The 12,937-nt window shown below is 41.5% G+C and overlaps 1 protein-coding gene across 3 annotated transcripts in view; it reads right to left on the bottom strand.

Annotated features, from left to right (window-relative positions):
• LOC139278952 (17-beta-hydroxysteroid dehydrogenase type 2-like) overlaps nucleotides 1–8,210 on the bottom strand; it is a 78,876-nt gene extending 70,666 nt beyond the window's left edge. The window contains exon 1 of one of the 3 annotated variants that reach the window (XM_070898238.1): nucleotides 7,761–8,210. In XM_070898238.1, the coding sequence (XP_070754339.1) occupies nucleotides 7,761–8,046 (286 nt within the window). In that variant the 5' untranslated portion in view covers nucleotides 8,047–8,210. Of the gene's footprint in view, nucleotides 1–5,970; nucleotides 6,108–7,760 lie in introns of those variants that run through there. The other 2 variants (XM_070898236.1, XM_070898237.1) reach the window with 2 other exon arrangements.
• Between the last annotated feature and the right edge of the window lie 4,727 nt (nucleotides 8,211–12,937).

The raw sequence follows: 12,937 nt of genomic DNA, 5'->3' as shown, positions 1-12,937 counted from the left end.
TGCCAGGGTATCCCTGGAGCTGGAGCACGCGGTGTCTACCAGTGCACTTGAGGCCTTACGCAATCAGGATTGGAGTGCATCACCACCCCCATAAACCAAATTTTAACTTGATTTGTTACGTTTTCTAGTTGTTGTGCCCCACTTGGTTAATAGTATAATTTAAAATAGTTGTGAAGCTGTTGCACTGTGAGTGGCTTAGCCAGTCACGTGATAAGTCATAAGAATAAAATACCAGTTCATTGAGTCCAGATTCTCCACGATGAGGCATGCAGTTGTGAACCTGCTGGATTAACTGGTTCAGTTTGATTGTTAAACCTTTGCTAATAAACCAGCTGGTTCTTTGCTTAAGAATTCACAGCTACACATTTGCTGTAAAGAACCCATGGAGCAAATACACTACAGAATCCAGCAAGAATTCAAGAATCTCTGGAAAGAATATTATGTCTTTAAAGAACTAAAGCAAATGGGTGTTACATTACTAAACGAAAGAACATTGGAAAACACTTCATAGCTGTAATGTATGTAGCTCTACACTGTGGACGTACTGTGTTACTACAGCTAGTGCTGTTTAATAAACAGTCAGGTCACCTGACAGGAAGTTCCAGACCTGCAGCCATCGTACAGGCTGTGTGTTAAGTGTGCCCTTGAAGATATTACGCTAGCTTTATGACAGTCCAACATTATTTTCATGCACATCAATTAGCCAGTTTTAAAACACAACCTCAATGCATCATCATAGGCAGTCCCTCGAACGAGGATGACTTGCTTCCACACCAAAAGGGATGAATTCATAGATGTTTCAATGGAGGATCCGATGTTCCAGTCCTGAACTCCAGGGATGGAAGATGCCTGTGCGTGGATTTTTGTTAACGTGTGGTGGCCGTTGCACATCAGCCACCACACAGGCTTGACAGAGCTAGGCCTTTATCCAGTGGCAAAGGTAAACCAGGGCGACTAGAAACCTGCTCTGCTGCACGGGCCTAGTACGCACACATATCGCAGTGTGGGCTGGCCCGTGCTGCCTCTAGGCCCTCGGCTCTTCTGGGTCCCACACCCCCGCCACAAACATGTGCTCACAACAGTGAGAGAGATAGGGGCAAAATAACAGGAAGTTAAAAGATCTTTTTTCTCTGTCCCCGTTCCCCAGTACTAGTCCAGTAACATATTAATAATATACTGACATCTGCCCAGCAGCTGTTTCACATGATCATGTATGCAATCGGTGCTGTGAGTGTCACATTCACTTTTCCCACTTTCAGAGGTGGGGTACTGAGCTTTATAATTGCACTGCAATCGACATTTTGGGCTGTGGACATTGTGGGGGATGGGGGCAAGGAAGTAAGTCCGTCAATGCAGAAGCTTCATTATGTTAAAGGGGAGTGTGTGGCGGGCAGGACTTGGAGTTGGTCACTGTGAAATTAACTCTCTTTTCCCCACCACACAGAATTAATGCTTCAAGCTGCGCTGGACTGTGACCTTGCCATTCGATTCTTGCAGAAAGCTCTGGACTTAAACCTCAAGTATTATGGGATCCAGGCTCTAGAGATTGCTCTGAGGTACGGCACAGCACAGCACTCCGCCTGTACCTGATAAACTTAACTCAGAATTGCTTTAGGATTAACTGGATGTAAATTGCTCCATAATCTTGCACATTTCCATGTCCGCTGTGTACAGTTTTGTTATTTTTAAACAGAATTTGCAACTGTTTCTAGCTCAAAGCAGCTACAAGTTCTATTCAAAACAAAATGCTTTACACAGAAACATAGAACATGCGGACCTTTCATCTCGAGGACCCGAGTTCAAATCTAGCCCAGGTTGATGGGATGAAAGTTTGTCTACTAGCTGCAAGGATCCTGCAAAAAAATTAGTTTTGAGTGGTCACGGTCTCATTCCTGCTGGGACGGGCCTACAGGACAAAGCTCCCCCTAATTGCCAGTCTCACCTCAGAGGCCACAGGATGGCTATAAGTGGTACACTGATGCATTGGCTTGGAGTGGAGGTTGGGGTTGATACTGAGTACAGTAAACTTTAAAGGAAAGGATTTGCATTTATATAGCGCCTTCCAACACCTCAAGACGCCTGAAACACTTACTGCCAGTGAATTATTGTTGGAAGTGTAGCCACTGTTGTAATGTAGGGAAATATGGCTGTGGCAGACAATTTGCACACAGCAAGGTCCCATAAACAGTAATGAGATAATGGCCAATCATCTGTCTTTTAGTGATGTTGGTTGAGTGATAAATATTGACCAGGACACTGGGAGCACTTCCCTGCTCTGCAAATAGTGCCATGGAGGAGTGAGAAGGAATTAAAAACCTGCACTAATCTTTAGCTGATCTGGGGATGCTTGATGCTGACACCCAAAATCTGCAGTGTCCAAGGTTTTTGTCTTTGTGGGCCATATTAGTGCATACTATGGAACTCTCAGGCTTCATCGAAAGTTGAAGTTAAAATTTGCTGAGTTTGATATAATGCTCCTCTGACTTCACTCCCCTTCTGACCTCTCTTAACCTCTCCCTCCATTTCTATCCATATTCACGGGCACCCCCTCAAACTTGTCATCTTGCGCAGCCCCTCTAAACTAATTTACAGTGCACTTCTTTCTAAATTTTCAAAAGGCCTTCGCTAAGGTACCACATAATGGACTAATGAATAAGGTCAGAGCATGCGATGTCTGGGGACAAGTAGCAGAATGGATAGTTAACTGGCTACAAGACAGAAAGCAGAGAGTAGGGAATATTCAGAGTGGCAGAGGGTGGGAAGTGGGGTCCCATAATAATCAGTACTGAGACCACTGCTGTTCACAATTTATATTAACGATTTAGACTTTGGAATCAAAAACAAAATTTCTAAATTTGCGGACAACACCAAATTGGGGGGTGGGGGAGATGATTAATACTGAGGAGGACTGCGACAAATTGCAAGAAGACAACAACCTTGCAGAATGGGCATATAATTAGTAAATGAATTTCAACATAGATAAGTGTTACGTATTATATTTTGGTAAGAAAAATAAGGAGGTCACATTTTACTTGGAAAATAAGAAACTTTTCTGTCTCAGTAACCAAGGATATCTGACACTGTCTCTAGGAAAACTTCATGCCAAAGTGTGGAAATATTTTCAGAAAGTTGCCGGGGAGAGGTTTAATTTTTGTTGTTCCTTGTATTTGAGACAGAAATGTGACAAAAGTCTACCTTCCTCCCACAAAAAGATCGTTCACTATGGAAATGGGGTAGAGGAGCAAAAGGGAACTAGGAGTACAAATACACAAATCACTAAGCAAACCAAGCACGAGGGCTTATTTCCAGAGGGATAGAATTGAAACGTAGAGAAATTATGCTAAACTTGTATCGAACCTTGGTTAGACCACATTTGGAGTACGGTGTATAATTCTGGTCACCGTATTATAAAAAGGATATAGAGGCACTGGATGAAATGCGAGGTTATACCGATCAGGAAAGGATGAACAGGCTGACAATGTTTTTAAAATAGAACCCAGTTTACACGTAATGTTTACTGTCATTTGAAATCTGCAATTTTTAGAATGTGGTATATAATTTAAGAGATACAGTCTTCATAGCAGAAACATGACACCACCATTCCACAATGACACAGAACCACACAGAATATACAGCACAAAAAAGAGAAGACTGAGGGGTGACCTAATAGAGGTCTGTAAAATTATGAAAGGTTTTGAAAGAGTAGATACAGAGTGTGTGTTTCCACTTGTGGGGAACAGCAAAACGAAAGGCCATCGATATTAAATAGTCACCAAGGTATCAAATAGAGAATTCAGAAGAAACTTTTTTACCCAGAAAATGGTGAGAATGTGAAACTCGCTACCTTAGGGAGTAGTTGAGGCAAGTAGTATAGATGCATTTAAGGTGACGCTAGATAAGCATATGAGGGAGAAGGGAAATGAGAGTTATACTGTCAGAGTTAGATGAGGAAGAATGGGAGGAGGCTCGAGTGGAGCATAAATGCCGGAATGGACTGCTTGGGACGAATGGCCTGTTTCTCTGCTGTATATTCTATGTAATTCTGTATCATTATAGAATGATAGTGTCATGTTTCTGCTATGAAGATTGTATTTCTTAAATTATTTACCACATTCTAAAAATTGCGGAGGTTCAAATGACATAACCAGTTTACACGTAATGTTTACTATGGTTGTGTACTTCTTAAAAAAAAAATCTAATGTCACAGAAGACATGTTTTTCACTTCGAAATCCAAGATGTCAGTCAGTCCCAGCATCATAAGATGTAACATTTAATTTGAAGTGTTAATTGATAAATTACATTGTCAACAGCTGCGTTTATTGACTGTCATCAGAGTGCCCTTTTATGCCTGCAGCCACAAAGGCGCTATGTCGATGGAATGTATTAAGAGTTCGTTCCACATGTTGCAATCTAGATGTGCATCAATGCAAAATATTTTTTTCTTGTCTAAAGTACTTCAAGCATTGCCGAAAGTTGGATGGATGTCTTCTCTACCATTACTCAATGTCATTAAATCTATATCTCCATCAGCTAATTTGAGGTCATGAATGTGGAGATCAAAAGAAAAATAAAGTTAATACTATGTATTTATATTGTTCAGGATGGACATCATCTGAGAGATGTCATTTGGCAATGTTCTTGAACCATGTTTGAGCGGGAGAAAATTGGAAGTTTTTTGATTAGCTGGAGTTTAATTCTAAATTTGCAATTATATGACAGCTGCCAGTCTCATACTGGTATTTCTTGGCTGCCACTGGGAGGACAGACACGCCAACGTCAGTGTTCTCGCTCAGACCAACATCCCCAGCATCGAAGCACTGACCACACCCGACCAGCTCCGTTGGGCGGGCCACATCGTCCACATGCCCGACACGTGACTCCCTAAACAAGTGCTCTACTCGGAACTCCTACACAGCAAGCGAACCCCAGGTGATCAGAGGACACGCTTCAAGGACACCTCAAAGCCTCCTTCTAATATCCCCACCGGCACCTGGGAATCCCTGGCCCAAGACTGCCCAAAGTGGAGAAAGAGCATCCGGAAGGGCGCTGAGCACCTCGAATCTCATCACCAAAGCATGCAGAAACCAAGCGCAGACAGCAGAAGGGGCGTGCGGCAAACCAGACTCCCCACCCATCCTTTCCTTCAATGACTGTCTGTCATACCTGCGACAGAGACTGTAATTCCCGTATTGGACTGTACAGCCACTTGAGAACTCACTTTTAGAGTGGAAGCAAGTCTTTCTCGATTTCAAGGGACTGCCTATGATGATGATGATGATGGTATTTCTTAAATGTGATGCATATCTGGTAAACCCGAGTTAGTGCTGAAGGTGCCTTGCTGCAAATAATACAGGGGTCAGCAATAAGGGAGTTTTGCATGCTCATGCTTGTATGTATGTATGTATGTATGTATGTATGTATGTATGTATGTATGTATGTATGTATGTAGAGTTCCACTCCTCGGTCAGCTAATTTTAATATTAGGGAGCATTAAATGTTTATTCCAGGCAACAAAAGCATTGAAAAATATGTTTATCAAATCTCAAAGAGGATCAGACATGGGCACTTTGAAAAAGCAGCTTTGCATCATGTTGGGCTTATACTTCTGCTGGTGCAAACTCAAATCAAGTGCATGATGGTCTCTTGGAAGTATGCTTGGGAATCAGATCAGGACCTGGCTCCCAAATTAAAATGGCGCTTTCACATTGATGGGCGATTCGGCACTTTACAACATCTGGATACAACATCGAGTTCAACAATTTCAGACTATAATCTCTGCCACTATTTTTTCAGGCGGCAGCTGTTTATGATTCTGCCATCCCCATTTGCAACATTTAACCACTCCTGCCTACCACCCTATCACAGACCATTACTTTTGTTCTTTCCTCCTCTCCCCTCTCCCTTTCCCTGCACCTGGTTAAAATCTGTTACATCTCTAACTTTTGCAGTTCTAACGAAAGGTCACAGACCTGAAATGTTAAATCTGTTTCTCTCTCCACGGATGCTGCCTGGCCAGCTGAGTATTTCCAGCATTTTCTGTTTTTGCATCCTAAGGGCTAGAAATTTTTTTGCCAAAATTACCGTTTTCACTTCGTTATCGCTATTAGGCTGGAAATTCAAGCTTTAATTTGCGCAGCAGTAAAAATTGGCGTTGCCTGAGGATTCGCGGCACAAACCGCGATCCTTGCCAACTTTAGTCTGAGGCTGATACCGCTGTGAGTTAGGCCTTGGGAAGGTGGAAAAACAGCTAAAAATTGGAAAAAAAAAATTCACAAAACATTTAAATCGCTGAAAAAGAATTTAAAAACGTACCTTTTTTTACAGGTCTGCATACTCCAAGGGCTGCAACACAGCTTTTTACAGGTCGGAATTTTTCACGCAAAATATGTGCGCGCACAGAACTAAATTTTTGGCAAAAACACGAGTCTTGCACGGCGGCACTCCTTTCTCCAGCGATATTTGAAAACCACCGCCGCAAAATGTTACCAAAATTCCCGCCGGGTCGGTTTTTCGACAAATATGGTGAAATAGCTCAAAAAAAACGGTCGCAAAGTCAGCGAATTTCTAGTTTCTACTATATTTGTGCCAAAGAACTGAGAGTGCAGTTAATTCTGATGGCCTTTCTGTGCTGTACGTATTTAACTGTGCTCTGTGTTAGCCTGACTTTAGTGGCTTTATTGTTCTATAAATTGGAATTAAATATTTGTTACTTTTAAGCCTCAAAGTTTGATCTGTCTGTTGGCATTTTATTTGCTAAGAAGTCTTTACGAGCAAGTCAAATCTACATAAATTCCAGTATAGTTTACTATAATTGAGACAGTTGTTAGTCCTGGGTCGCATACTGTCTCTAAGGGCAGGTTACAAACAAATACAGCTGCTAGATTATGAGACAAGACCTACTGACTGGAACTGTTGTGAAACTGTTGAAAGAGAAAACCATTCTTTAAAACTCCCACATTGTAACAGACCCAATTTAAATAATTGTTTTGTATAAATTAAGTTTCTTTACCACTACTGTAAACTTGTATTGCATCTCCCAAGTTCAATGTGTACACCAGTAGCATGCAATAAAGTACATTTTATCTTAATTAGAAACTACCAATGATTGGCTGATATTGTTGTGAATTACCAATTACAATTTTTTGCTATTCCACACCCAATGATTTACTAAATGTGAGGGAATTATAACAATTTAGAAAGAAAAACACTAAAGGATAAGAAAGTCAGAAGAGATCAATTAAATAAGTAGGAGCTGAAGGAAAGGACACCTTCAATAAAGGGAAGGTTGGGTGGAACCATCATTTGGGGAGTAAGGGCAAATACTTCAAATCAAGGTCATAGATAGGGTTAGATGGTTGATCCTCCCAGAGGAAGAGCTTGGTAACAAAATAAGTAAAACAGTAAATGCATGAAGGAAAGGAATGAAATAAGTAAATCAAAACCCAATATGAAGGGGAGGAATAAAATAAACGAAAAATGAGAAAGATAATTGGGATACATAGGCAACACAGGATCTGAAGTTGTGGCAGAACCTCATGTGCCTTCGATGCTTTCCCTTAGTTTTAACAAGTGTGGAGCACTCGGTCAATCAGTAGAAGAGAAAATAACATTCTGTACGGGCTTTGTAAAACAGGGAGCCCTTTTGTGCTGGAATTGGTTTTGTCGGCTGAATGGAAACGAAAAAAAAGGAACGAGAGAGAATACAACACACACAGACAAGTGCAAAGTTGGGTTAGCTGCGCCGGCGGGCTGCCCTTACCTGTGATGAGGATGGCCTTTTGGTGGACGGGCAGCAGCCCGATGAGGGGCAGCGAGCAGTAGCTGAGCGCACACGCCAGGCAGAAGAGGCAGAGGCCGGGGAAGCCGGGCAGCGCCACGAAGCACAGACGAAAGGCGAGCAGCAGCAGCAGCAGGCTGCCGACAGCCCGCACTCCCATCCTCAGCTCCTGGCGGAGCAGCCGTCGGATCACCGCGCTGCCCAGCGCCGCCGTGGCCAGCGCGTACAGCCAGACGAGCAGCGTGTCTTGGTCGGCCGGCTGATCCATGCGCTCCCCCCGCCCCCTCTATCACTCCAGCCACCACCGCTCGCTCCCTCCTTCTCTCTCGCTCTCCTTCCTTTTATTCCTCTCCCTCCTTCCTTTTATTCCTCTCTCTCTCCCCAAGTCTTGCCTTTGCTCCCTCAGCCAACAATACCCTCCTCCTTTCTCCACCCTTTCTCCTCCCCTCTCGTCAGTGCCTGCTACTTTCAACTTGTGTAGCAGGTTCAGTTTGATGGGAGAATTTTACAGGAGCCACGCACACAAACATTCCAAACATGCCCATTGAACACAAGAACATCAATTCTAATGAAAGGTCATGGACCTGAAACTTTCCCTGTTTTTCTCTCTACAGATGCTGCCTGACCCGCTGAGTGTTTCCAGCTTTTTCTGTATTTCAGTCTTCCAGCATCTGCAGTATTTTGCTTTTATATAAGAATTAGGCGCCTCGAGCCTGCTCCGCCATTCAGCAAGGTAATGGCTAATCTTTAACTGCAACTCCACATTCCTGCCCGATCCCTATATCCTTTGATTTCCCCTAGTGTCCCAAAATCTATTGATCTCAGCCTTGAATATACTCAACTATTCAGCATTTTGGGGTAGAGAACTCCAAAGATTCACATCCCTGAGTGAAGAAATTCCTCCTCATCTCAGTCCTAAATGGCCAACCCCTTATCCTGAGGCGTATGACCCCTAATTCTGGACCCTCCAGCCAGGGGAAACAATCTCTCGGCATCTACCCTGTCAATCCCCCTCAGAATTTTGCTTCCTATCAAAGAGCAAGGGAGATTATGCAGATGTTCATTTTGCCACAAAACCATTCTGATATTCTCACAGCCATATATTGACTTACCATAAGACATTTTATAAACCTATAGACATTTGGCATCTTTTAAAACTTCTGGCATGATCAGGAGAATGTGGGAGAGGGGGAGATATTTTCTTGGGCAATAGTGCTAAGTTGCCGATATCGCATCGGCTGCCTGTTACACACCCCGCTTGATATTCTGTTCTTCTGAAGATTCAACAGAATAATACCGATGACTTAAAGGGTTAAATTATGAGGACAAGTTGCACAAACATGGCTTGCATTTCCTTGCGTAGAGGAGGTTGAGGAGAGTTAAAAATGACAAAAGGATTCGATAGGGTAGATACAGAGAAACTATTTCCTCTGGTGAGCCAAGCTATTCAGGAATGAAAACAGGAAACACTTTCATACAGAGGTTAGTGGAAATCTGGAACTCCCACCCCCAAATGTCTGGATGCGGGGTCAATTGAAATTTTCAAGACTGGGATTGATGGATTTTTATTAGGGTATCAAGGGATATGGATCAAAGGCGAGTACATTGAGTTGAGGTGCAGATCAGTCGTGATCTGACTGAATTGTGGAACAGGCCATAAGAGGCTGAATGGTCTACTCCTGTTCTTTACTTTCTTTGTCCTTTATCAGTAACCCGCAGTGCATTACTTAAGTAATACTTGGTACTGAGCTTTATGTTCGCAGGGATCTGCTGTTTGTGGATATCACTGTCTTTTAGCTGCTTCCCAAATAAAGTAGTGGGTGTTTCCATATGTCTGATTCATTCTGGTTGTGAATACACACATAATTTGATGTACACTATGGAAGGAAGGCCCTTGCACTTCTTGGTTCAAATTATTTGGACAAATATTGTGGGGATAAGTTGGGCCAAAGTCACACATCTGTGACAAAGTTCCCCCTTTCAAGAACTCTTATCACTGTTACACTACTAGCTAATAAACAATAAAGCAATTTACATTTATATAACAGTTTTAGTATAGAAATATGTCACATTGTACTTCACAGTTAAGAAAAGGAGCTGGTGCTGATCATTTGCAGAAATGTTGGAAGAGATGACCAAAAAATGGTTAAGCAGAAGTTTTGAGAAGGCTTTCAAAGATGGGGAGAGAGGTAGAGAGACAGATTGAAGAGGGACCTCCAAAGAGGAGTACGGTTATGTATTTAACCCCTTGTAACCTGTATCACACCACCACCAGAGGGCCTACCTGTTGGAATCCCAAGGGATCCCAGCATCCCTTGGGAGCATGGTATATAAGCTGATTCCGAGGTACCTGCACTCTGGAATCTTATTAAAGGAGCTAAGGTCACACTTGCTCATTGTACACCATACTCAGTTTCATCCTTTGTTATGAGTGTAACAAGTACCAAGGTGGCTGAAGGCTCTGATGGAGAGAAGGGGGTAGGAATACATAGCAGGCCAGGATTGGAGGACCAGAGAATGCAGGGAGGGCATAAAGGCTGGAGAAGGTTGCACAGGCAGGGTAGGGCAAGGTGGCGGAGCGATACTTTGACAAGACGTAGATTTTAAATTCGATCTATTGAAGGACAGGAGCCAATGTAGGTCAGTAAAAGTGGGTATTCTCAGCAAGTGCCAGGAGTTCATGGATGTCTTTGACACTAAGATTGAGACCCTCTACTGTGTCCCCCCTTCCCATTGCCCACCAAGCTAAGGCTTCCCCTGGTCTAGCCCTGAAACTGCATCTTTCTCTAGTTAATCTTTTAAATCCCCTCATGCCCAGTCCAAACTCATCTTGTCCATAAGATCCACCTCCTGATCCCTTGACCCCATTCCCACAAATATGTTGACCACCTAACTTCCCTTCCTAGTCTCCCAAGCTAGCTGACATTATAAATGGTTCTCTTTCCTAAGGTACTGTTCCCCCCCCCCACCCTTCCCAAACCATCATCATCACCCCCTGCTCAAAAAATCACCATTGATCCCTCAGTCCTTGCAAATTGCTACCCCATCTCCACTGAGCTGTGGCTGACTCCAGCTGGCAAAGAAAAAAGACTTTCATCTCTCAATCTTAAATAGATTTGAACTGAGCACCAAGTGCCATGCAGTCCCAAAATAACATTAACGTCTTTAAAACTGTCAAAACCAGTTATGAAAATTGTGCCAGAATCTATAGCTACCAGTGTTATATAATCTTCAGTGGTCCCATATAAAGTTTTATACAAAGTTTTGAGAGATTACATAATCTAATCAGAAAGGGAAAGCACAATACTGTTAAGAACAAAATAAATTCACGATCTGTTTTAACGTTAAGGACTATGATAGTGAAGTATTAGTCTGTTCAGATCAGAAGTTCTAGTACAGATAAAACTGTTAAATATAGCGATCATTCATCTAAAGATATTGCAGTTACAGATAGATAAATTAAGAAATTGATTGCCAATTGACTGCAGTTGATATATATCAATTAAATTAGATTAATCTTTAAGTATGACAAAAATATTCTTAGTTGTGTTAAGCTAGGTCAGCCTTTTAAATCTCAATGATCATTCTTTCCAAAAACACTGTTGAGATATAAGAGGTCTCTGAAGTTAGTTAGTTCCACATTAACGCTATTTCTTTGATGGTTTCTGCAGACTTTACACCAAAGTTACAGTGGACGATCAGAAGAACGCTGGCGGAAATTCAACATTTCATCTCAATATTAGGCTGCAGGTTCATGCATGTGTATGGGAATGTGTGCCCTCATAAAATGTTTGTGATTATTATATACCTAAATATAAAATGACCTCAAAATTTCTATATGAATGTACTTTTGGGTGTACAATTGCCCTGTAAAATATGAGCATATACCCATATGCATAATTGCTTCATAAAATAGCCATATGACTGTACACCTATGTGTATAATGGCATAATAAAAGAAGTGTGTAGATATATATATATTTATGTGTATAATAGCTTCATAAAACATATATGTTTACAAATGTACTCCTTTAAGTATAGTAGATCACCTGCTACTTTTATGCCCGAAGCACAGCTCAAATAAATTTTCATTCCTCTTTGGGCTCTGTCAAGAACAGTGTAAGTTTTTTTTGCTTGTTTTCAAGAAAATAAACTTTTTAAGATGTTCCCCTTGCTGTATGGATTGGTGAAGATATATTGCAAGGTATTCTTTTTGAACTTTGAGCATAAGTGTTTTTCTACATTTTCTTAACTTATCAAGTGAGGCAGTGATAATAAGAATTTAAACCAATCAATATTATCACAAACCTACCAGTTATTTGAATTGGAAGCACAAACCGCAAGATTACAAAAGCTCAGTTCAGAATAAAATGTCAGGTCAGAAGATTAAGTTGTTGGTTACGTTATAGTGGTTTGTTTCAGCTCTTGGGAATAGGTAAAACATTCTCTAAGTTACTCTATAAATCAACTAAATATAATGACAACTTTCTCAATTTCCTTTAAAGAAGGAGTTATTTTATGTTCGGGCTTTGAATTTCAACAAATAAGGTAATTGAAAGTTGCCTGTGGTGCAGATCGATCCAATATAATATTTTAACGATTGAACTAGAACAAATTTGAGGTGATTCAGCCTGCCAATTAGTCTGATTTGTGATCAAAGTAAAACTGTTTGTGCAGTAGTGGTCATACAAAGTGTTTTCTCAGATAGATATGACCTTGTTACCGAAGTTGTTCTCAGCTCCAGTAATAGGTTGAAGCTACTGTCGGATCATACTGGTGGTGTAGTAACTCGGTTTATGTATCATTGCGAATAGGGATTGCAAACAAGAAAAGAAAAAGAACGAACTTGAATTTATATGGTACCTTTCATGTCCACGGGGCGTCCAAAAGTGCTTCACAGCCAACGAAGTACTTAAAGTGTAATCACTCTTGCACTGTAGAGAAACAATTTCCATAGGGTTCTATGCATGTACATTTTGGCACATACCTGAGCTGATGGGTGTTGGGTCTACAACTGCCATCCGTATTGAGCGCTACAGTTAAAATATTTTATTTCTATATAGGGAGCGAGAAGCCATGCTTCAGAGTCAAGCAGTTATTAACCTCTCAAATTACTTGTATTAATTATGTCAAGCTTTAAGGTCTAATTACTGTAGAGAT

This window comes from Pristiophorus japonicus, chromosome 13 (genome assembly GCF_044704955.1).
Source record: "Pristiophorus japonicus isolate sPriJap1 chromosome 13, sPriJap1.hap1, whole genome shotgun sequence".
NCBI classification, from domain to species: Eukaryota; Metazoa; Chordata; class Chondrichthyes; family Pristiophoridae; genus Pristiophorus; species Pristiophorus japonicus.
This window is presented reverse-complemented; position numbering and strand designations above follow the sequence as displayed.